Here is a 24,460-nt window from a genome sequence, read left to right on the forward strand (position 1 = left end):
CAAGCATAGTCTTCAGCCCAAAGGTGACACTGATGGAGTGTATGTGATGGAGCCAGGCAACTCACTATCTGTGCACAAGAAAGCATTTCTTTTCTTGAAATTCTGCACAGAGGACATTACACATACTCTAAAATAAGTTTAATGCTTCCATAAAAATCTGCAGTTTTCTGTATACTTGCAGCTCTCTTTGTGTTAAAGGCTGCCTGCCCAGATTTATTTTATTGCTGAAGTTCAGCTGACAGAGGCATGAATAATCAGAAAAAGATCAGTAAAACAGCAGAAATATGCTGCCACATTAACACAAACACATTTACCCTACTGTCTGCGTTTGCCCTATGTTATGCAGCAGAATTCATATTAAACTGTCATTTTTCTGCAGCAATGTAGGGTTCTTTTTTTTTTGTCTTTCACCTAGCCACATGAAAGACCAACGATGCTTCTAATAGACAAACAAATGTTTCACTTCTTTTCAGAATGTCAGCTGGATTCCCAAAGCAGAGGCTTGTGTTTCATCAAAAACCAGCAGCAGAACTGTTTCTACAGATCAATGTCAAAAAACCAAGTGAAACCATTTATCTAAGCTGAAAGTCTCTTGACCTGCTAAGTAGCTGTGCTCCTGATCAGCTGGTGCATACACTAACCTCACACCAGTGCCATCAAATTTGTCCCATCACAAAAGTAACTCAATGCTCACAGCTATCCTTAGTGTTTCCCACTATGAAAAAAGTGACCAGAGCAATAACTTTATAAACAGTTTACTATGTAGATGGCAATACATTATGATAATAACAAGAAAACAGAGTTTCTTGCTGCTAAATATTCCTTTCTCTATTTTGACTGCACTTCTATGTTAGTAAATGTTTAGTAAGAAATATATAATGGAGATCCCAAAATGTAGTTCTAAAACTTTTGTTCAGGGTAATATCTTTCATTTGACAGAACATTTACATTTGTGCATATGTAGACATATACATGCAGGTGCACAAATAGATTGGATAGATACATATGTGTGGGCAATTTGTAGAGATTGTCATTGTAAGGAAAACCATTACTTCCCACTCATCACAAGGGCTGAGAGGTTTATGTTGAAAACAGAAGAGCGCAAGGACGTTAAAGGTGAAAAGGACAAATTACAGAAAGGAAAGGGACTCAAGGGGAAGGAGAAGGAAAAGGACTAGGCTAGAAGATCTGATATGTACTCAGGTGATGATTCTGGCTTGGATTCTGCGGGAAAATTGATATCAGAGCAAAACCTAGGAGACAGACTTTACTACTGCATGTCTATCCTGCTCACTGAAGTTCTCTCTTTGGGTATGATCAGCAGGACATACACATAGCTTATATTAAATCAGAAATCTTGGACAGAGTAGTATAAAGTGGTGGGTTTTTTTAGTTTCTTTAAGAATTTTAATTATAATCATACACTTGATTTCACAAAATTAGAAGGATCCGATAAGTATGACATGGGCTAGTCAGTAAGACCTGACAAATATTATAATCCACCAACTGTTTCATCTTTAATTTTATAAAGTCAAAAGCAAATCAAAACTGTACTCTCTTCTGTCCTTTTCTTTCCTGTTGTACGACACATCCAGCACAAGAGTTATAGTCCATAAGCACAACTCCAAGTCACTTTTTAACATATGAATACAAAATGTTTTTAAGTCTCACTTAACAACATATTTTATTTTTAATGCCACTAACAAACATCTCATCAGAATTTTCCCAGTGCTACAGCACCACTTTTGGTGTTCAATTACACTCTTTTCAGTATCTTCTTACGAAGATGCAGTATGTTTGTATCTTACCTACTTGGGAATAATTATTTTCTTCTCACCCAAGCCTACCAGATCAGTCAGCCAGCAACAATCTTGTTTATGCAAAACTTACCTTTTATGTTTTATTTGTAATTGATGCTCTGCTTGATATTGAATAAGACACAAATAAGTGTATGTGCATCAATATACGTACTCAAAAAAACAAAAAACATTAGAAGTATACTTCATCTGTATAAAACACGCAAGTAAATATGTTGTCTCGAGTTTACTCTTGCCACATTATACGTCCCCAAAAATGGCTTCACAGGACTTGTAGAAGAATCAATGATAAGCAGAATGAAAGCATTATCATATTCAATCTTAACCTGTATTTGTTCAAAACTTATAGTGCATGAAGATGCCAGGACTAACTTCTAAGGAGAAAATTTTGTTCCTGGGCTTTTCACTGTCAGAGCCACTACTGGGAAGCCTATTGGCAGTAATCAAGACAACTTACTTTAGAGGATACTTTTATTTATATATATATATACTTAGAGGATAATTTTATTTAATTTTTAGAACTATCTTTAGGTACCTAAGGAACTTTAAAATTCAATGACAGCATATTAATCATGCAAATTACAGAACTGGATGCTGCTTCAATCACATATATGTTTATAAGCTCCATTACCTAATACCTTTATTTCTCTTCCACATAACAGCAAGTGATAAATCTATTTTACTGAGGAATTTTTGTGAAACTCTCCTCAGAAAAGAAAAAAGAAAAAAAAAAGAACAACTAGGAGCACATTTGTTTAGAGTTAGTAAAGGACATAGTACTTTGCATCACTAAGTAGTCTTTGTATAAGACAGTTACAGACATGCCTTTGGGATGTGAGGGTGCATGATATAGTGAAGCCACAGAGGTAGGAAGAGTGATTTTGATCGTGATGTGGATCAAACATGAGTATCTTGCAATAAGCTTACAAGTATATATTCAGCTACTTTTAAATCCACTGTAAATGAATCAGAGGCAAACTTGAATCAATTGAAATGTGCAGTGCAGATACTGTGCATCATGCCTCGGAAGATATCTTTAAAAATCTGCCTAAATTGAGGTGTAGGCTCAGAATGTTTATACATAATGCCAACCTTCACAAACGCAATCTTAAACACGTTGCCAGTGCTATTCACTTATCTTCTGTTTACATGATACTCTACCAACATAACTCTTGACAATAGTTATCTGTACTTACCACTGTGCCTAGAAATTGAATGCTTGTCTTTCCAGATGCATCCCGAGAAAGCCTCTGGGGAAAAAAAAGAAACATCGTAAAAACTGATTAGAAGCTCCTCAAAAATTCTATTTTATTTGCATTCTATCACTGTAAAGTAATAAAAACTGAGTACAAAAATCTATCCATAAAACAGATTAAACATAACCATTTCCTTTGAGATTTTCAGTAACATAAGTCTAACTCGTACTTCAGTTCTTGCTTTTGTTTCAGTCAACTCAGTAAAAAACTACTTTGAAGAGCAATGAAAACAAATACGACCAAGTACAATGCAGAACAACCTCAGGTTTGCAGAGGGATGAATGTTATGGTTTCTGCCATCTCTAAGTTTCTGATTCTGTGTTCTTGGTGCCCACAGTGTTATATTTATTATCTGCCAATGAGAGACTTTTTAAACTCTTTTTAAAATGCAAACTTACAAAATGATGAAAAAATGACCTTATGAAATGTCTTCAGGAGTTGGTTGAAGTTATTAAACAGCCTTCAAATGTTACTGTCAGTCGGCCACGAGACAACAGAAAGGAACTTTTATTGATTCAACACAGTGTTATCCATAACGTGTACATGTCAAACTTAGAAAGAATTCCTTCTTTTTGTGAATCATCCCTCTCTTCAATGCAAAAAGTTTTTGCTCTCCTTTTCCTATTGCAATTAAGTTACTGTACATAGAGACCCAGAATCATAGCCTTAGTCGTGGAAGGCAGACCTAACACTTACACAGTGACACGCATACATCCAAAAACAGATTGATATGATGGGTATTAAAATGCCAACAAAGAGCCACACTGAGATCTTTAGCATTTCACAGACCACAAATCCTAGCAGTAGGGCTGCAAATTTCCTTAGTCTGGTACCTCAGGTAGAACCAGACATACCAAGTCACTCAGAAATGATGCACATCTAACCCAGTCTTAAAATCTTCCAATTGCAGAGATTTTACAGTCTCCCTATGCAGTTCTCAGCATCTTCATCATTCTGTGCTGCAACTGCAGAACATTATTTCTCCTTTTCTTCATCACAGACAGGATTATTCTGTATCCTTTTACATCTACCTTTCCAGGTAGGCAAAGGGCCATTATCATGACTCCCTCTAGTCTGGTCTTCTCTTGACTAAGCGAGGAAATGCTATGCAATAGCTAGATATTCACCTACAGGAGTTCAACAGCAATAAATTAAATTCTAGTCCATTTTTAATGATGGTGCAAGTTCCTCGGCTACACTTTATTAAGTAATAATTACTATGGCCAAAACATGCTCACTTTTTGACTTAACAGGTCTCACACCGACACTGCAATCTGTACAATCATATGAAAACAAAGGATGATCTGCCAAAGCCTGACATATTTCAACAATAATGATTAATGGAATGGAAAATATGGGAAATAAAATTTCATACAAAACCTGACGTTTACTTTTATAAAGGAAACAGGAATATACACTTTTCCCACAGTCTAGGGTAAACACAATCAGGTTTTGGAAACCACAAAGAAGAACAAAGTACCGGCTGCCTACAATGAATGAACCTCATGCCAAAACAAACAAGTCCCAATCACTTGATAAGCTGTCAGAAAATGGCAAGCCGAAAAAAATTAAAGGATTTAATTTCTTTTTTCCTGGAATGCCCTCCAAGCTCGTTAGAGTTCTGTCACTTATTGTGCTACCCTTTTGTCCACTTTCAAGGGTCATTAGAGACCTTTTCATGTCCTAATAAAAATTCCATTTTTTTGGCCAAACTTCCCATCACACAGAAAAACACAACTTAAAAACATGACACAAATGAAACGAAAAATAGAGTCTTTTTGTCATTCTCTTTAAAGGTTTCTAAGTAAAGCCAGGTAATGTGAAGACTTATTTTCCACAACTAAGAATCAAACCATGTAAGTATTTCCTCATGCAAATTGTCTTTACAGCCAAACAAGCCAGCAAGTCCTTTCAAAACTAATTTAGCAAACTGTGGGTTATATATAAAACAAAATATATGTATCAGTTAGGCACTTTCTAAAAGTAGTAGCAAGACAAAGATATAACACAGCCTTTTTACTGGTCTGACACTGCTAAAGTGCTGTGGTACCACCGTACAGTGAATCATCACTGCTGTTTACTGTGTTCAAAATAGACACACTGCATTCAGTCACCAATACACTGAGAGTCAGTGTGGGCACTAAAATCTATCTCCTTGAATTAACAGCCAGTACAAAAAATATATATAATAATAATGGGGAAAGGGAGGAAAACAGTTAACAAACAGAGGAGAAAAAGAAGTTTTCCATCTGGGTGTCTTTCAAAAAAACAAGAAAGAAAGGTAGAGAAATTCTGCAAGTCACAAAACATATGTTACACCAAGACCAAAAAGAAAATTGCCAGGCTTTTGAGAAACATATTACAAAAGAAGTCAGCACATTATCATAATTAATGTTTCAAATTACAGTTGTAAATAAATTTCAGCTGTTAGATGTGATTAGGTTTTTTGAAGCATATTGAAAGGAGTTATTTCTGTTCCACTGGTGGGCTTGTGTTTCTGGGATTTGTAAATGTAATTGATGTTTTCAAGAAAATGAAAGGACACGGTTAACAATTATTCTTTTATTTTCCACCTCTTTAGAAAAAGGACCGGTCTCCAGTTACTCTTGTTAAGTTAGATATTTACATATTCTATACCTCATAATAGATGGTTTCATATTGCATGTGATAGCAGGAAAGTAATCAAATAGAGGTAACATAAGAGAATAACTAATTATATGTACTGCCATTGTTTTCCTAATAAATTGCAAATTATTTACTAAGAGGTTTACACCAAAAAGCACAGGAAGCCAGCCACTTGAACAAAGACAAAACAGCACTGTGTGTTCACCTGGGAGTACAGTAAAATTACATAGCCAATATCAATTACATGATCTTAGGCATAACTGATACTTTTCTGGTTCGTTCAATTGACTGAGGTTCAGACTATCTTAATTAGCATAACATGAATTAAAAGTATATATTTTTTTTCCTTATTGGATATTAACAAGCTAAATCTAATCTGGAAAAAAACGAAATCACAACTTAAAAAAAATCCATCTGTAGCCTCAAAGCTGTCAAAGGGGTATGAGTGTTACATAAATACGATACGTATTTTTACGCACAGGTTAGAGTATGTAAAACTGCATCTGCTATGTATACACAAACAACATGCTTATGTATGCATGTAAAAACAGGCAAATGTACACAATCATACTGTGTTTGATTTTCCTGCTCTAAGTGTATGCTATCCCACAGTCATTTCGCAAACAATCATTTTAATCTGTAAATCCCAGTAAATTACCAGAGGTTAGTGTGATATTACTTTAAATTCTTCTGCTTTGCCATAGAAAATTATTTCCACTTAGCTGAGTATCAATGATCTATTCATTGTAAGATGCAGTGGGTTACAATCAGCTTTGCATTAAGCCCGCAGTGGATGAGCACTTTTAGATAAAAACGATAATAACCTTTACATGAAGAAGGATAAAGCAGCTCAGACAAATATAAAATATATATATTATTGAAAGAGATTCTAACCTGACACAGACATTATTAAACAATAACAAGAATTCAGTATTTTTCACAAATCTTCTGTTATCTTGGGCTATCTCCAAGCTATTTGATGGCAGCAGCTGCAGGGAAGAAATGGCATCAAAACAAAGAAACTGAAATAGACCAAAAGCAATTTTTTGCTTTGGTTACAAATCAAAAAGCAACGTGTCAACTCAAAATGAATATTCACTGGCAGGAAGTAACATACTGAAGTTTCCCAAACACATCTATCTTCAGCTACTATATGCTACTGTTATTGGCTGAAAGTAAAGCTGGAGACCATTTGTTGCAGAAAATGCAAAGACTGTCATAATCTTCTTTGCAATTTTTTCAACTGGTGGCATGTCTACATGACATGTCAGACAACATGTATCAGATAATGTACAACAAAAAATCCCAAACCCAGACAACACGCTGATAAGTATCTAAAATAATTCCAGAAGATTACTGACAAAAATTTGAGTGAAACTGTGTTTTCCTAGCACAGTTTTGTTTTTCAAAATGCAGAACTTCTTCAAACGCCTCCTGCTTAACATCAGCTACCAGAAATTTTGAATGCCTTATAATACAAATTTTAAGAGGGGAATTCTACTCACATTTTGAATGGTACCTGTAACCCCAGGCAGGTTCAATTATACATACATATATATATACATATATATCCCCCACAGTTGAGGCGGTGAAAACACAGTATTTTATCCTCTAAAGTTATACTATATTCAGCTGATAGTAACTCATTATTTTGTGCATATGAGGGTGTCTGAAATATTCCACCATCCACCTGTGTCAGTCCAATCTTTGGAGTTCCATGAAATCTACATTTTGTCAGGACATGAAGTTTAGTTTGGCTTTATCCACCTTATTTTCCATCTTCCTCTGGAACCTTTACAGAAAACAGACCTTCACTTCAGCACTCCCTTTCCATAGTATAAAATCCAAGCCCACAGATAATCTCAAGGGAAGTTCCGCAGAGTTTCAGAAGAGTAAAACCTAACCTGAGAAGTCATGCAGCAGCAGTGGCCCTTTCTGCAGCCTCCTTGTATGTTTTCCCATCTCTTATAAAAAGGTCAGGACACTGGATAGCATATCTACAAGCAGACTAGAAATGGGACCAAGCTTTCTTGTACTTTGAAGACTGCAATGAATTGCACATTCATGAAATGTGCAGTCTAGCAAGCCTTTCCACTTAGGGGATCTATCTACTTCTATCACAACCTAGTGCTCTCTACTAGTGGTGCCATCATTTCCTCCTCTTACTGCAGTAAACTACAGGTGGAAACTGAGCTGGATTTTGTGTGCTGCTCTACTCCTAACCACTATCAGTTTAAGATCACACTTCGGAATAAATGGAGCTTCAGTTTGCTGTTCTTCCTCAGAGCACGTCCACCTTTTCAGCTTCATACAAGGACACTCGGCAGGGAATGAGATGATCAAGATTTCTAAGACTGGCTTAAATAGTACTATTCTTCCCCTTTACAAGGGATCCTTCCAGCATGCTAAGATATTGGCCTCTCCCTGCACTTGTGAGTTACTTGAATCCTTTTCCAAGGACTAAATAAAACCTACACTCAAACAGTCCAAATACAGATGCCAAGCACAGCACGAATGGCTTACAAGGTACCAATTCATATAGAAGAACTGCACCTTCATAAATATACCAGACTACAAACTTTAAAAGTAATGTTCTCTTAATGCCTGAGATTTAATTGCAGTAGGCAGCTTAGGAACTCCTCCCATAAACAGAAAAATGGAAAAACAATGTTTCATTGAGTGATACCTGATGTTTGTGTTACTTGTTACATAATTTTATTATGGGTTTGACGTGGAAATGTTTAGTATTAATGCTGCAGCACTGCTATCGTATTTACAAAGAACACCTTCCAACAATGCTCATGCACTCCCATAACCCTCTGACAAATGTAGGTGTTATAAAGCAGTGGATGATAGGCTCAAACAAAAATAGTAATATTGCTATCCAAAACTACACACAGGGAAGACTGAAATAGAAGAATTAACATGAAAGACATTTACTCCAGCCCAGCATTTACTCCAGATATTCACATTCACACTACTATGAAGAGTTTGGTTCTCCCTAGTTTCTGCTGTTACTACCTTAAATCATAAAACCAGTTAACCTTTAAGGAGTATTATCTTCTTTTGACACACTGTAGTATTTTCTGCTCTCCTCGGGGATGCTGTGCAGGTAATACAGTACCTTGTGATTCTTCATCTGATAATATTGATCATGGCTCCAAGATTGATCCAAAGTCCTTTCTCACTCTTCCATGTCCTTTTTGCCTTCGCTCTGTGAACATATTCCCATGTTCAAGAGAGCAATTTATTGTCTTTTAAGATTTACATATGAAGTTATAAGGTCTGTCAATAACTGAAAACAATGCCTTGATCTTAGGACACATACAGAATCCTTATAGCTATTCATTCTGAATACTGTCTGTCATTAAATTTTAAAGCTCCTTGGAAAAAAGTATGGTATAAGATATGGGGACAACTAACATTCCTTGATTAACCCTTTGAGTAGCACAGGGTATTACTAATCTCATTAGATTAAAGAAAGGGAGAGCTGTGCTGTTTGTAGATACAGCTTTATTGCAGACCTCTCTCTGACAAGTGGACAATTAGTCCCAGAGGGGTTTACAGGGCATAGCAGTTGACTCATTTCCTTCCTGGATGAAAAAAAAGAATCATTTTCATGAAAGAATTGTTAAGGGTGATGATGATACATGCTTTTTACCCCAGCTTCTCAATTCAAAAAATAATAAAAAATAGAAGGCTGCAATAATCTGTAATCTTGTGATCATTTACTTCCTTGAATTTTCCCCTTCTCTTTACACTTTCTCCATTCAAACCATGGACAAGTGTTGAGTCAGCCCTGAGTTAAACTGATTTGCTTTTTAAAGCAGATTTTAATACAAGTACACTGGTATGACAGTAAAGGTTACTCAACCTTTTTTAAAGCTTCATGACTCAGGAACTGGCCACACTCCCATCATATAGGCTATATGTACGCTTTTACATTTTAACAATTTTGGCAAATACCAGTGCCAATCAAGTAATAATAATAATATTTGTTTTAATATACATTACGTGTGATAATCACAGCTCTTATATTCTCCTTATGTTCTCCTTCTCTACAATTTCTGGAAATAAAGGATGAAGTGGTACAATTACTAACATAATTTTTCACAAACCCAGCAAGACCAATGACCTAATAATTACTTAAAGCAGATCATTCACATTCTTCAGAAATTAAATCACGTGTACTGGGCAAGTTTCAGAACTCTTTCTAACTGTAATTTCTCTACGCTCCTTCATCCTTTGGGAAGCATCAACCTTCACCATATACATTATTTGCCACAGGTGATACCAGGACATCAATAACTGTGCTCTGGCATGCTACACAGCTTCAAAGCTCCCTGGCAAAACCTCCTTGCCACAAGTTTGCCCTTTTTTTTCCCCTGCCCTCAATGTTCTCTGTTCTCCCTTCCTCAGTCATTTCTACCCAGAAGCAGTATTTTGGAATTGTAACAGATAATTGAATAAGATCGTCACCTTCATGCTTGGTTTTGGTCCAAAAAGCCACAGGAAACATTCAAAATTAATAATGAGAATGGATAACACATCAGTGAACACCACGAAATTATGGTATAAGTCTATGCTTTGCCCATACTTCCAATGCAGAGCACAGTTCTGGTCCCCACAGCTCCAAAAGGACAACAACAGAAATGGGAAATGTTCTGAGGGCACCACACGACCACAAAGACAGGCTTCTCTGCAACAAACAGCTCTGCAGCACTGGAAAGCAGCAACTGAGGGAGAATATGGGCAGTATGGACAGGGATCAACTTCTCATTATCTATTCCAACACAGGAGTTAGCTGAAATGCAAAGAACCTGCTTTAGCAGGGGGTTGGACTAGGTGATCTTAAGAGGTCCCTTCCAAACCCTACAATTCTGTAATTCTGTGACATTGCCATAGCAATCATTAGGCAACAATAAGACTGAATAAGTAACTTGCCAAAATCTATAGTTCTCTTTCTGAAAACACAGGGAAAGAAGTAACGACAATAATGGTACCCTGATGGACAGATGTTAGTATCTTATTATTATTATCATTATTAAAACTCTGAAACACAGCAAGGCAAACTACACTGTATTCCAAAGGTTTTGTATCCATCTTTTACCTGGGATATCTGATTGCCTGCTTGTACTTATCCCCAATACCAAGGGAGCATCGAGTGATGCAATAAAATTCAGTTTCTCAGTATCACATCCACTGATCATCTTTGAGTTTCAAGGCTATGGCTTTGTAAGAATTCAGATGTCTGCTCTTATTTGCAAATCACTGCGTCCCTCTTCTAGAGGTAACCTAACAAAAAGAATTCTCAATTAATAGGTAAAGGGCAATAGTGGAGTCTGTGCAGTAATTGCACAACACTGAAAAACAAACTAAGGTGAAATCTTCACGTACACTGTTTGCTAAATCTTTCCAAAATCATCTTCAGAGTTATCATTACCGATGAAGTAATACTTCAGATCAGAAGCCTATATAACATATCGTCATAGATTACATTTGAGGATCTCAATAAAAAAATAAATAAATACAGATAGACTGATTAAAAAAAAAAAAAAATTGCACATTTGAGAAAGTCCCCACCAGGTTGAAGGAAATGAATGCTTGGGCAAAGGCTTTGTTCTCCTATCAGACATTTCCCAGAATGTCAGACATTTCCCAGGAACAAAGACTTCATAACCTACAACATTTTTGGTTTTTTGTTATTACAAACAAGAAAAATAATAATCAAAAGAAACATTGTGTTAAAGAAACACTTAAAATTTGTCATATCCCAGGATGTAGAATATTCTTCTCTTGCTGGAATTGTTGATGCAATAAGTAAATTAAATGAAAAAAAAAAAAAATCAGTGGTAATACCGAATTTCCCATAATACTGCAAGCAGAGAAAACTGCACTGTTAAAGCTTCACCTATTTCATTATTTCATTTACAAAAGCACTTGAAGCCTGAGTGATTATTTCAGTTTTACAAGATCACTTTCTTGCTTAGTAACTCCACTGCTCTTAATTATTTCTTGCTGTGACTGATAAAGACCTTTTTATGACAGAGTTTGAGATGTCCAACACAGTCACAGGACAGTTAGGCTGGAAGTAACCCCTGGAAATCAAGTAGTCAAGTTCCCTGCTCAAAGTAAGGCTAATATTGAAGCGATATTGAGCTGCCAGGACTCTGCCTAACTGAGCTCTGTTTATGTCTCTGAATCTCAGTTCAGCATAGACCAAATTCCTAAAACCCAAAAAAACATGAAGGAAAGACATTGCCACTGCTATCATAATGCTGTGTTGCTGAAGCTGCCCAACGTCATCAAGAGCTTCCCAGGCTCCAGGCAGAATGACTGAGCTCCCATTAAAGGGTGTGAAGCCTCATTAGAGCACAGTGAGAGCCGACAGTGTGCCAGTGGGGTGGCAGGGTGTGTATGATACATGGTAGAGGGACGAGCGGTAGCAAGAGAAGGCGACAAGGAATTTATTTTGGCACAGAATCCTTTTGCTGTAGGGACCTGCAAGTAGATGGCACATAAGTATAGGTTGAGGGTTTGATGACGAGATCAGTAAAAGCAGAGAATTAAACAGAATAATCTCAAAGGGACTGTAAAACAGCACTAAGGGGTTGTAAAATTTAGCCATAGAGGGGGCTCAGAATTTGAACAGTTGCTGGGTTGGCTTTTGAGAACTTGCTCAAATACAAGCAGTGCCAAAGCAAAGAGAGTTTGAGGACCTCCCACATGAACTTCTTTCCCAAGCAATCTAATCTCCCTGTGCAGAAGGCAGCTACTTTGCAACCTGATTGTAGCATGCTGTCAAATAGAGGGCTTGTAGCTAGGTTAAAGTATGCCTCCTGATTTCTTGGATTCATTGTTTTATCTGGAGGTTCCCTGAGGTTGTTGTTCACATGAGGGAAAAAAATGTGATGTTCTGCTCTGAGGAAAACCAGCTTATTCTCTTCTCCCACTCCCTCCTCAGGGACGGAGATCTAGTATACACAGTTTCTCCTACAGCATAGGGCTCACTGATACACAGCTTTCTTTTGCAAAGTAGAAGGATACAACAGTCCTCAAGGTCTCCAAATATGCCAGCTCTCTGACCTCCAGCCATTGTTACTTTCCAGGATACCAGTCTGAAACACTGCTTTCCCCTCCAGTTTCTGTCCAAGCTCTAATAGTTATTTTCCACAATTTGACACCCTCTTTTCAACTCCTCCTTCACAGAAATCAGTGTTCATTTGTTCTCTACACATTGCTTGAAAGGATATACCACATCTGAATAGAATCTAGATATGCATTTTAAATCAAATAACAACCAATCCCTTCAAATCTGAATCCTCAGAAAGACACAGCGTAACCACATAGAATCACAGAAGCATTTCAGTTGGAGGGAAAACACAAAGGATTCATCCTCCATGCAATGAACAGGGAGACCCATAGCTAGATCAGGTTCTTCAGAGCCCTATCCAGCCTGACCTCCAGCCTGAAAGTCTCCAGGGACAGGGCATACACCACTTCTCTGGGCAACCTGTTCCAGTGCCTCATCACCCCCACTGTAAAAAACTTTTTCCTTATATCCAATCTAAATCTCTCCTTTTTTAGTTTGAAACCATTTCACCTTGTCCTGTCACAGCAGAACTTGCTAAAGAGTCTGACCCTTTCCTTCTTACAGTCCCACTTTAGATACTCAAAAGCTGCTTTCAGGTCACCTTGGAGCCTTCTCTTCTCGAGGCTGAACAACCCAGAGCCCATTCTTGTAGAAGAGGTGCTACGTCCCTTAAATCATTTTTGTGGCTCTCCTCTGGACATGCTCCAAGAAGTCCACGTATCTCCTGTACTGAGGACTCCACATCTGGATGCAGTACTCCAGGTGAGGCCTCGCCAGCACAGAGTAGAGGGGCAGGATCACCTCCCTCACCCTGCTGGCCATGCTGCTTTAGATGCAGCCCAGGATACAGCTGGTCTTCTGGGCTGTGAGGGCACATCACTGGCTCATGTCCAGCTTACCATTCACCAGTACCCCAAGTCCTTTTGGTGGGGCTATGCTCTATCATTACATCTCCCAGCTTGTGCTGATACTGGGGGATGTCTGTACATGCCTATAGACACTTTCCTGAATTTCAGCAAAGACAGATTCTAAATTCACAGTATCTCAGTTTAATGCGAATTCCAGAGCTACTAATATCTTTGGAAAAATATATGGGAAATATTTCAGCAAAATATTTCTGCACACAAAAATTTAATTTCCTTGGTGCACAAAATCTTACCCTTCACAATGTATTTAATTCAGCCTCCTCAAATGAGAGATGTTCTAGTCAAAAGTGGAGAAAATGATGGCACACTGACATCAGCTGAGGAATTACTAGAAGTAACAACAACAAAAAAACAGTGATGGAATCTGCCTGCTTCAAGAAATTCTGTGGGGTCTGGCCCTGACACTCATCCCTGGAGACTGTATCTGAGAAGCCTCTTGCTCCAGTGCTCCAAAGTTTTCATCATTTCATCACCTTCTGTAGCATCCTACGGTTTCACAGTAATCCAAATCAGCACAAAGGTTTGAAAGCCCTTATCCTGTAAGAAAACAGACCCTGGATCTCTCTATCATCTGGGGAGCTGGCCAGGCACTCCACAGTGCCCATCTGTGACACGCAGATGGGCTTCCCTGCAAAGGAAACAAAAGCACAAGCAGGGGCACATCCTAGCTGTGCCCTGATATGCCCTAGACAGGCTGCAAGTAGAGCACGCACTTCTCCTTAGGCTCTCAGATTTATGCCCAGGTCTCCTAGTCTAGAAACAGCTTTAGAAAACCTGCATTTTAAAGTCATAGGTTTTCTTAAACTTCACTGCTAGTGCTGTGCTTTACTTTAATGCACACTGAGCCTTCAGCAGAAGAGTGGAAATACAGGAGCATGCTTAATTACTTATTTTTAAATGTGCAACAGATATGCAACAATTTGAATGTCTAGACTATAATTTACATAAATACATTTTAAACCAAAACATTTTAAAATTATTTGTTTCCTGCTTCTACACTTAAGTACTTTGCTGGACTGGGGCCAGACTATAGGAACGAACTGAAGGTGTATAAATCAATCCTTCAAAGAAATATAACGTTCATAAAGACTGTACTTGGTTGAACAAATTTAGAAGAATGAAACCAACTATGAAGAGAAATTAGACTGGTTGAAAATTAATAAAGCACAGCTGGAATTATTCGATTCATCCATATTTGTTGCTTAAATGGCTTTAGGGCTAAGTCTTGCTGAAAGAAGATACTTGAAGACTCAAGGGTCAATTGCTTTTGGAGACAAATTGACCTACAGGAATACACTTGTCTAATTTGGTTCTTGCAGAGGAGCAAGTCCAGAGAAATATCTAACCAAAAAACCAATTTAGATTCCAGTGAGTGGATACCAGAGGTCAGGTTTAAGGTTCCCATAATTTTACATACATATGATAAAAGATTAATAACTCTTAAGCTACTGAGATACTTTACTAAAAGCAAAGGGTTACATGATAACATTGAGAAAGATACAAAATATGCACTTATTTCCCAGAATCACAGAAACCAAGGTTGGAAAAGACCTACAAGATCACCCAGTCCAACCATCCACCTATCACCAATAGTTCTCACTAAAACATGTCCCTCAACACAACATTCATTTCACATTCTGCTGGACAAATACGTGCAGCCAGTTCACTGCGTGTTGTTACAGCCAGCCCTGCTGAATTTCATACAATTTAGTCATACTTGGGCTGCACAAGTAACACTGTTGCTTACTCAGCTCCTGGAAGAAAGCTTATTCAGATCTCACCATCATTAATTCTGAAACTAATTTTATGTGCCAATTCAAATATTACACTATTACTTCTAGTCAACTGTTCTTAACTATTATTAACTACACAGAGGGTGGTGACGCACTGGAACAGGTTGCCCAAGGAGGTTGTGGATGCCCCATCCCTGGAGGCATTCAAGGCCAGGCTGGATGTGGCTCTGGGCAGCCTGGTCTGGTGGTTGGCAGCACTGCACATAGCAGGGGGGTTGAAACTCGATGATCACTGTGGTCCTTTTCAACCCAGGCCGTTCTGTGATTCCATGATACTCAGCTTGCAGTGGGGCCTTCTAAATGCAGGTATCCGTTCTAAATACGTTTTTCTCCTAAGCAGATTTTATATGTTTAAATATTGGTACAATTTCCTCTTAGTGATCAGGGATTTACTTTGTAAAACAGCAGCAGAATAGACCAGTATTAAAATACAAAAAATAAACTATAATACTTTCTCTCTTTTTTAGATATACACAAGCCTTGAAGTTGGCAGTAATCAACCAAGAAATCTGCATGCAGTGAAAATTTCACACTCACAGCCCATAGGTGCACACACAGTCACAGAACCATAGGGGTTGGAAGGGACTTCTGGAGATCATCTAGTCCAGCCCCTCTCACTAAGCACAGTCCTTGAAAGATACAACTTTTCTTTTCCCATCTTAGAGTCTTTCAGTCACAGAAAAAATAACATTTCCATTTGGGCAATATACAAGGGCTGAAAATGAAAACAAATGCAAGTACTTCACTGTAATTTATCAGAAATCTGACCTCCGTATTACTAATTAACGCATGTTAAACAGGCAATGTTGTATGCAAAAAAAAATACTTTAATGATTCCAGAAGGTTGGTTTTTTTGTTTCATTTTTTCCCTTTTCACTATTTCCAGGATCAATAGAATTTATAAATAAATGATTCCTCAACAAATACATGAATTTTAATTGGCATTATCCTTCCCAGATCTTCAAGACAGTTAAAAGCACATCCTTTTGTGTGAAGTTGTTTCCAAACGCATTAGTGGTCAGAAGGAAAGAATGTATGGCTACGTTATAATCTTCAGATTTTCCTTTTCTTCAAACCATACAGGTTTTGGATGCTTTCTGCATTTTTCCTAAATCATGGAACTAATAATATTAAATAAAGGCTAATCGTAAAAGCTCATGGAAGAAAAAGTCACATGGAAGATGCACTACCCCACGACATTCAACCTGCAAAGGTTGAAAAGTGGAAAAAACACATGATCCCAAGATGAGAAGGAGAATACTTCTACTGCCATACCCCACCTTTTTGTAAATAGTAATTCCAGCCTCCTAGGAAAGAGATACTAGGAAACTCGAGTAAATTTTTAAAACAAGCAACTTCTAATTAGATGGAAGATGTTTAAAACTTCAAGTGAGGAATTCTAAGAGAAGCTTTTTTCACTGAAGGTCTGAACACATTCAAAACTCAAAGACTCCATTATTCACACAGCACAGCATAATTCTTATGATATGGAAAGTTTAGACCCCATGTATCAATATTTTTGCATCTAGAGGCAAGCATCTAAAAGTTAGTTCAGTTGCACAGATAAAGGGGCTGGTAAATTTACCTGTACAGTCCTCTGAGTGCCATCGATGGTGACAGACAACAAGGGTAGAGCCAGGTTCCACTCGCTGGTCACGTTTAGTTTCATCCCATCAACTTCCACCTGTTGTGACACCAAACAAGGCTGTTACTATGAAGACAGACAGAAAACTGATCTCAAGTTCATTACTGCATACAAAGCAGCGACCATTTTAAAACAGATGGCTCCCAAACAACCTGTCATGTTTACTGCTTCTGCCATAAAAGACAGGGTCCAACAACAGAGTCTTCTAGCTATCTCTGGGGAGAGGTGAAGGACCTGTGAACAGCTGCCTCCAAGTAGCAAGGTTTCAAGTGATTTCCAGCAAGTAACAAACAGCCATCCAACTTTTAAACCTATCTGGACATGCTACATTTACTGCAATTAGACAAGTAATGCATATAAATTCCAGTGACACCTTGCAACCCACACAACAGGGCTTGCATATAATATTCTCTCCAAGGACCAAGGGAAGAACTTCTCCTATGCTTCTAATGAAGGGTTTTGCATTGTTATCTTAATTAATATGAGGCAGTAATTAATTCTTCGGTGTTTTGCCTCAAAAGTCTAGAAAAACTTTGCAAATTCTGTCATGTTTTCTCGCAGTATACAGCTGATCAGAGGAACGAATTTCTGACTTGAATATCAATATGATTATACAAGCAGCAATTCCTCTCCCCCCCTCCCGAAACAAACAAACAAACAAACATGATCTTTATACAAGAATATTTCTGTGTAAAAATTCCTGAGTTCTGGAGGAAGCATAGGCACACTTGTGTATCACAGAGAAGGTGTAATGACATTTCCCTTATTCTTCCACTGAATAATATGCACGTAACTCATTCAACACTATACAAGCCTCAGAAAAAGAGATGGATTATAAAAAAAATACTGCTATACGTGGAATAAAATAATTACTGATTAATATCTGCGGCATGTTTTGAATGTCATCATGGTATCAGATGTTGGTAAATAAGATTTCATTTAGAAGATGTCCTATAAATAGAAGAAAAAATATGGTTGGCTGATTTCCCTCCTCTCTCAAAATCTCAGAATATTTGCAGTCACTGAATTGCAGACGATACTGATAACGACACAAAATATTTCATTCATTCTCAGCAAACTACAATGAAATTACTGCATCTGGAATAAAATTGAGCCCACGTTTTGTGAAATAAAACTTATAAAACCTTCTCTTTTAGATCTCAGATTAATCATTATTTCATCTTACAATGAGAACAGGCAACTGCAATCTTAGCGTAGCTTAAAAGAAATCCATAGCAGCCAAGTGCAGAGGAACAATAATTCAATATTTTTTTTTTTTTCAGCTAAGGAAAAAAAATCTAGCTTAAAAATCCTCTAATTTTATAGACTTTAGTTCAGAGCATAAAATCTGACTTATAGTGATACAATCTACTCAATTCCTGGAGGCTTTAGCTAAAAATAAAGTTACATGCACAGAACAAGAAGAAAAACAAGTCATTTACAATGGTTCAGCAACAGGCCAGATTAGCTGGCATGCTTCAAGTACTTTACACTGCTCCAGTGATGCAAAACAGCCATAAACCTGACTTGAGTTAAACCAGACCTGCAGCTGGTTTGCATTCCCAGAGCACAGAAAAGCAGCTGGAACGCACCAGTGGATCCAGCTCACTCATTCCCAGCAAACCTGAATCAGCAAATACTGCCTTTATTGGGAACAGCGATCTGAAAAAGTCTGGAGAAAAGCAAATCTGGTGCTCTGCCTCAACAACCTTTGATTAGCAACTGAACTCTGCTAAAACAATTACTAAAAAAGCTATCTGTTACTATCACTGTAACAAAGAAAGACCGTCTGCATTGGAACCAGGCCTGAAAATAACATTTGCCACGTTTCTCCAAGGGAGGAAGAGAGATGCTATAAAAGCATACCAGACCAGGCCACCAAAAGGGTTCAGCTGTACACCATGCTTTTTGCACTGCAGGGTTATCTATAATCTTATTGAAGGGTGTTCCAGTGACAAGATATAACTCAATATCTCCATGCCAAACTCAATTTAATATTTCTCTCTTTCGCCATTGTGCAGAAAAAACAAAAGTAAAAGTGTGTCACAGCAGTAAATGATTTGCTTAAAATCCTTTACAAGGGTCTATACAAGTCTAGATATCATTGATTCCAAATTAAATTAGTATGAAAGAATTTCTGGTGGAAATCTCTCTAAAAGAACAGATGCTAAAGTTAAAGCCTACAGCAAGTCTAAAGAAACTGGCATTTTAGGAAAACAAGTATACAACATATTGCCTTGCCTATGTTTTCTCCATTCAAGAAAGAATAAAGCGTTAGAAGGAAAAAGAAGGAAGAAAAAGTATTATCCGATCTAATGCTTGCCTCACTAAACTGCAGCAGTCTTCTCAGAACATAGAGCTACATGCTCTTAGGCAGCTGCTTTCACCTGCTAATTATGAATAAATGTGGCATGGTGGTGGTGAAGATATATATCTTTATATATTTAATAGTATTGTTTGTCCCTCTGTAAGGGCAAAAAAGATAAAAGCAGCCACAGTCCTCCTTTACAATTATTTTAAAGTCAGAAGTCTCTGTATCCAAGGGCCTCAGAAAAAAAGAATGGTAATAAACACTGTTAGAAAAGTCACACAGCTTATTCTACGATCACAACTTGCAGAATTTCACTGCTATGCACCTGAACCAGTAGCAGCCCCTTCAATTCTTGTGGTCTGAGTTCCTGATGTCCAGCATAACTTAACCAATAGTGCAAAGAGCTGCAAAGCACAAACTGCATTCCGTTTCCTTTAAAGAACATCATTTGTCATTCTATATGCGTGTCAGGCAATTAGAGGAGGCAGCACAAGCCTGAGTGTTATAGCCCTGTTAATTTACTAATGCAGAGTCTCACATACATCTGGCACATGTCACTTCTTCTCTCCTGGAAATGAAGGTGGTTTTCCAGGAGACTGGAGGGCAGCTCGAGCAGTTGTTTCCTGCCCGATGCTGACCTGCATTATGCCTGCAGATCTTCATGTCAGCCTAGAGTCTGACTAACTTAAAACCCGTCTCTGAGAACAATGTTGAATTCAACTCTAACTTGATGCTTTCGGCCTAATTTCTGGCCTATAGTGTCCTGCCTGATGATGCCTACTGGAAGTACTGGACATATGTGGCAGAAGGACTGCAGAGACGGCCTCTGTGAGCACAGCCCAGCACCGTCCTATGTCAAAGCAGAGCCAGCTCCAGATACTTCAAAATGGACCCGCTGTTGGCCATCACCAATGGAGAAGTCTCTCCTTCTTGTATACGCTTTTCCCCCATTGTTTAGGCTATATTTGCTAGCGGCAAAGGATCTGTTTGATTACCCATAAAGCATTTAACTTTTTTCAGGATCACAACTTGGAAGAAACGATGGAGTGCACCTTTGACAAGTAGTTGGCACAGTCAACACTGTAGGACACCACTGTCATCCACAAAGTCTACAGCATCCAGAGGAATGAGCAAATGGGAGCTTATTGAAGTTTAAGACAAGTTGTTAAGTCCACCACATGGTAAGAAGAATCTCTTGAAATGACACAGACTGTGACTTGACTGGCTGGGGAACAGCTCTGTGAAAAAGGACCAGGAGATCTGGGCAGACGTAAGAGCTGAACATAAATAAGGCAGCAGCATGCCCTGAAGGTAAAAACGTCTAGCAGTATCCTGCTCTGCTGGTAGACAGAAGTGATTATTTCCCTCTACTCAACATTCATAAGATCACATTTAGATACTGGGTCCAAAAGAAAGACAGTGACCTCTGCTAATAAATTTCACAAAGTTCCCATTAGTCCATTCCTCTTGCCTGCCTAGGTCCCACTGGGTGGCAGCACTGCCCTTGACTGTATTGAACAGCTCCAACCGCTTTATGTTATCTCTTAACATTTATGACCATGCACTTCCATTATCTCCTCCAGATCAGTGATAAAATTGTTGAATGGGAATGGTATCAAGATAGACCCCAGCAGTGCTCTACTTTCTGATGACCTCTGAGGACAGTACAAACCATTAACCACAACCCAGCGAGCCTGACCACTCAACCGGTTTTTCACCCATTTTGTTGCGCAAGATGGTGCCAAAAGACTAGCTAAAATCAAGTTAAACAATACTTGCTGCTCTCTGCTAGTCCACAAATCCAGTCAATTTACCAAGGCTGTCAGGTGGATTAACTCCTAGTAAATTAATGCTTATAATTCCTTATGCTTATAATTCCTTCTTGGTATGCCCAAAAATGTGCTTCAACAGGATTCACTTCGCAATCTTTCCAGAGACTAACATAATGCTGACCAAGCTGCTATTCCCTGGGTTTTGCTTTTGGCCTTTTCTGAAGATTGATGCAACACTCACTTTTCTCCAGTCATGAGATACTTTTCACACCCTCCACGCTCTTTCAAAGACAATGAAGTCTTGCCATTACATCCATGAGTTCTCTCAGTTTGTTTGGTGCAGTTTGTCTGATCACATGGACTGCCATGGGTTAAACTCCCCCAATAACCAGCTTAATCTGCATCTACCACCAGTTGTTCTCCTCCTTGAATTCTTTCAATAAATCACAGAGGTCTAGAAGACCTTGCTGGTGAAGAATGAAGCCAAGAAGTCATCAGGTATGTCAGGCTTACCTATGACTGCTGTTACTAAATCACTTGCCATGTAAAGTACTACGGAGAGACAGTTGCTTTAAGCCTGGAAATAGTGTCTTTCAAATAAAAGCTGAACTCACTGATGCCTTTATGACAGCAGTATCTTTGATTCAAATTAACTGGCTGCTTTAGATTGCACTATATCTTGTAATTGTTGACAAAAATATACTCACATCACATTAACAGGGACTGATCTTTTTTCCTTTTTTTTTTAATGTGACTGTAAGTTTAGTTATTTTTACTTTTGAAGTGGTTGTCCAGATGCTTTCAAAAGGAAGTTAAAATATATGAGTTTCAACCTCATTAAAAAGGTCTCTTTTTTTTAAACAAACTTTTCTTTTGTTCATATCAGCACTTACTTTTAAAAAAGACCCCAAGAGAGAGTTCCAGTCTATAGATCACTCATCCTGAAAGAAGCTCTGTTAACTATTTATAGATCATGTCCTTTTGTGCCAAACTAGATCAAGCAATTTATTCAGTGCATGACTGCAGGAGAGAAACTCATTTGCTCTAAGTGTCATCAAGGCAGTCTTTTACCTGCTATGAACAAGACCAGAAATCTGAATTGCTGGGCTTTCATTTCAAATGCACATTTTGACATCGTGTGGGGTGCCATCATTTCTTTCAAAATTTCAAAGTATTAAGCACATTCATAGAAGGCACAGTCCATAATCACAAGAATAGCAAATAGCCCATAACCACTAGAATAAAGCAAACACGTGCACGCATTCAAATTATCTCTCTTTGCTTTAAAGTAGCACATACAGATGCAAATTACCATTAGCTGCTTTGGTTTATCTTACTTTAGAAGTAGGAGCATGACAGGGAGAGGAGCCCACAACAGGTATCAGCTTCTCAGATTAACAATAACAGAATCAAACAAAACAAAATTAGAGAAGCAATGGCCTTCATCACCTCTGATCAGCAAATGCTTTCTTCTACCCTTCACCAGGGACGATATCCTCTCTGTAAAACCTAGCGCTGTACACAGCAAAAACACTCCGCCATGGCAAATACTTTGCTTCACTACTTCAGTTTTCTTTGTAGAGTCATTACTAAGATGATATTTCATATCTGTAACCTGTCCAAGCCTTCTAAAATTAAGAAAAAAAACAGAAAGCAAACAAAAAAAAAGTTAAAAATACAGCAATAAAATAAATCAGCTGTTAGAAAATCATTTAAATTTGATGGCAACAGCTTCAGGTACAAAAATCACATCTGGTTTGGGGAATATATGCATTTGTTGCTATAGGTCCAAAGTAGAAGAGATGTAAGGCTTGCTTTGCTTTTCCCGTTACTCTACGACAAATGCCCTAGCTCCAGCATAGGTATAAGAATTGTTCTGAGATGGCCAGAAAATGGTGCAAGTGGTTCAAAACAGTACTGCTACTTTCCTGTACACACTGGGCTCTTTCAAGGTTGCATTGCAATCCAGTTTTCCTTGATCAACAGGATAATGTGCTGGGAATATTCTCCTTTACTTTCTTGAAAGGGTCTAGCATTGAAACCAATGGTAGAATTCGGGTAATTAAAAGCATTATGTTGGGAGTGAAAAATACATTGGCAAAATAAATATTCTACCAAGGTAGACGTGCTGTTTTAGGAGCTTTGGACTCATAAGTCATGCCTACATACTGAAATCACTAAGCGAGCCTGATTCCTAAATGACTTTCTGCTGCAGTTTCCATTTTTCTTCCAGTTCAGAGGCACAAAGGTATCCCACTCTGCAATCTGTAAAATCATACCACAATGTCACCACAAAATACAACAGTCTAAAATTCGTATCATCATTTCAGATAAATAATACATTTTGGAACCATTGCTTTTTAACTGGGGGAGAGGGGTGCAATCAATATTGGCCACTGAGAAACTCCCAGTATCACTATCATAGTGTTTTGGAAAGATAACATCACAGAATATATATTAGGAAGATCTCTTAAATAACAACAACTAATTAAAGGGGACAGGCAGATCTGCACACACATCCCCAGCATTAAAAAATATCAATTCCTACTGGTTTCTTTTCTATCTCCTTTCTAGACTGAGGATTTTGCATTAGATAGACTTTCAGGTCTGGTCTAAATGAAGCATACCACAGCAACCTGAAGAGTATTTGAAATCATAAGAACTATGTCCATCAATTGAGCAAAAGGATTCTACTTCATTCACAACTTGATAGAGAAATCCAATAAAATCAGCAGGCTCCAAAATAGCCAACAAGAAAGAAAAAGCACTCTATATTGTATTTGGAAGTTGTATTGCTCCTTAATTTTGTTACATAGAGTGGATGACTACACTGGATATATTTTGCCACTGATTTCAGTTACATTTCCCATCCTACTACCATGGCAGCAAGGCTATCTTCTCTTCAGATTAGTAAAGGGTTAGAATAAGCAATAGTAAAACAAGTGTCTTTGATTTGACATTGTGTAGTGACAAGAAGAAAGTACAATGGGTATGGATTTCATCCAGCAGTTCCAACCTGCTGCTCTCAGCTGTCACAACAGGACAAAGGTCAGCAGTAGTGTCTAGGATATCCCCAGCACAAGGTTATTCACCATTTAAACTAAAAACTTTACATGCAAAATATCTGCTGCTGCTATATATCTTCTCCAAACTACCCATTATGTGCTTCAAGACAATATGCAATTGCTTCTATAGCCAAACCTGTTTTATATCAGTTGCAAT

At 38.0% G+C, this 24,460-nt stretch overlaps 1 protein-coding gene across 1 annotated transcript in view; it reads right to left on the minus strand.

Moving 5' to 3' along the window:
- Positions 1-2,959: 2,959 nt before the first annotated feature.
- Positions 2,960-24,460, minus strand: part of LOC104917422 (propionyl-CoA carboxylase alpha chain, mitochondrial-like) — a 74,064-nt gene continuing 52,563 nt past the window's right edge. Inside the window, exons 4-5 of the mRNA XM_010728632.1 lie at positions 17,096-17,194; positions 2,960-3,067 (exon numbers count right to left, since the gene is read on the minus strand). Of these exons, the coding sequence (XP_010726934.1) occupies positions 2,975-3,067; positions 17,096-17,194 (192 nt within the window). The 3' untranslated portion in view covers positions 2,960-2,974. The remainder of the gene's footprint in view (positions 3,068-17,095; positions 17,195-24,460) is intronic.

The sequence above is a fragment of the Meleagris gallopavo genome, chromosome 1 (assembly GCF_000146605.3).
Source record: "Meleagris gallopavo isolate NT-WF06-2002-E0010 breed Aviagen turkey brand Nicholas breeding stock chromosome 1, Turkey_5.1, whole genome shotgun sequence".
Classification (NCBI taxonomy): Eukaryota; Metazoa; Chordata; class Aves; order Galliformes; family Phasianidae; genus Meleagris; species Meleagris gallopavo.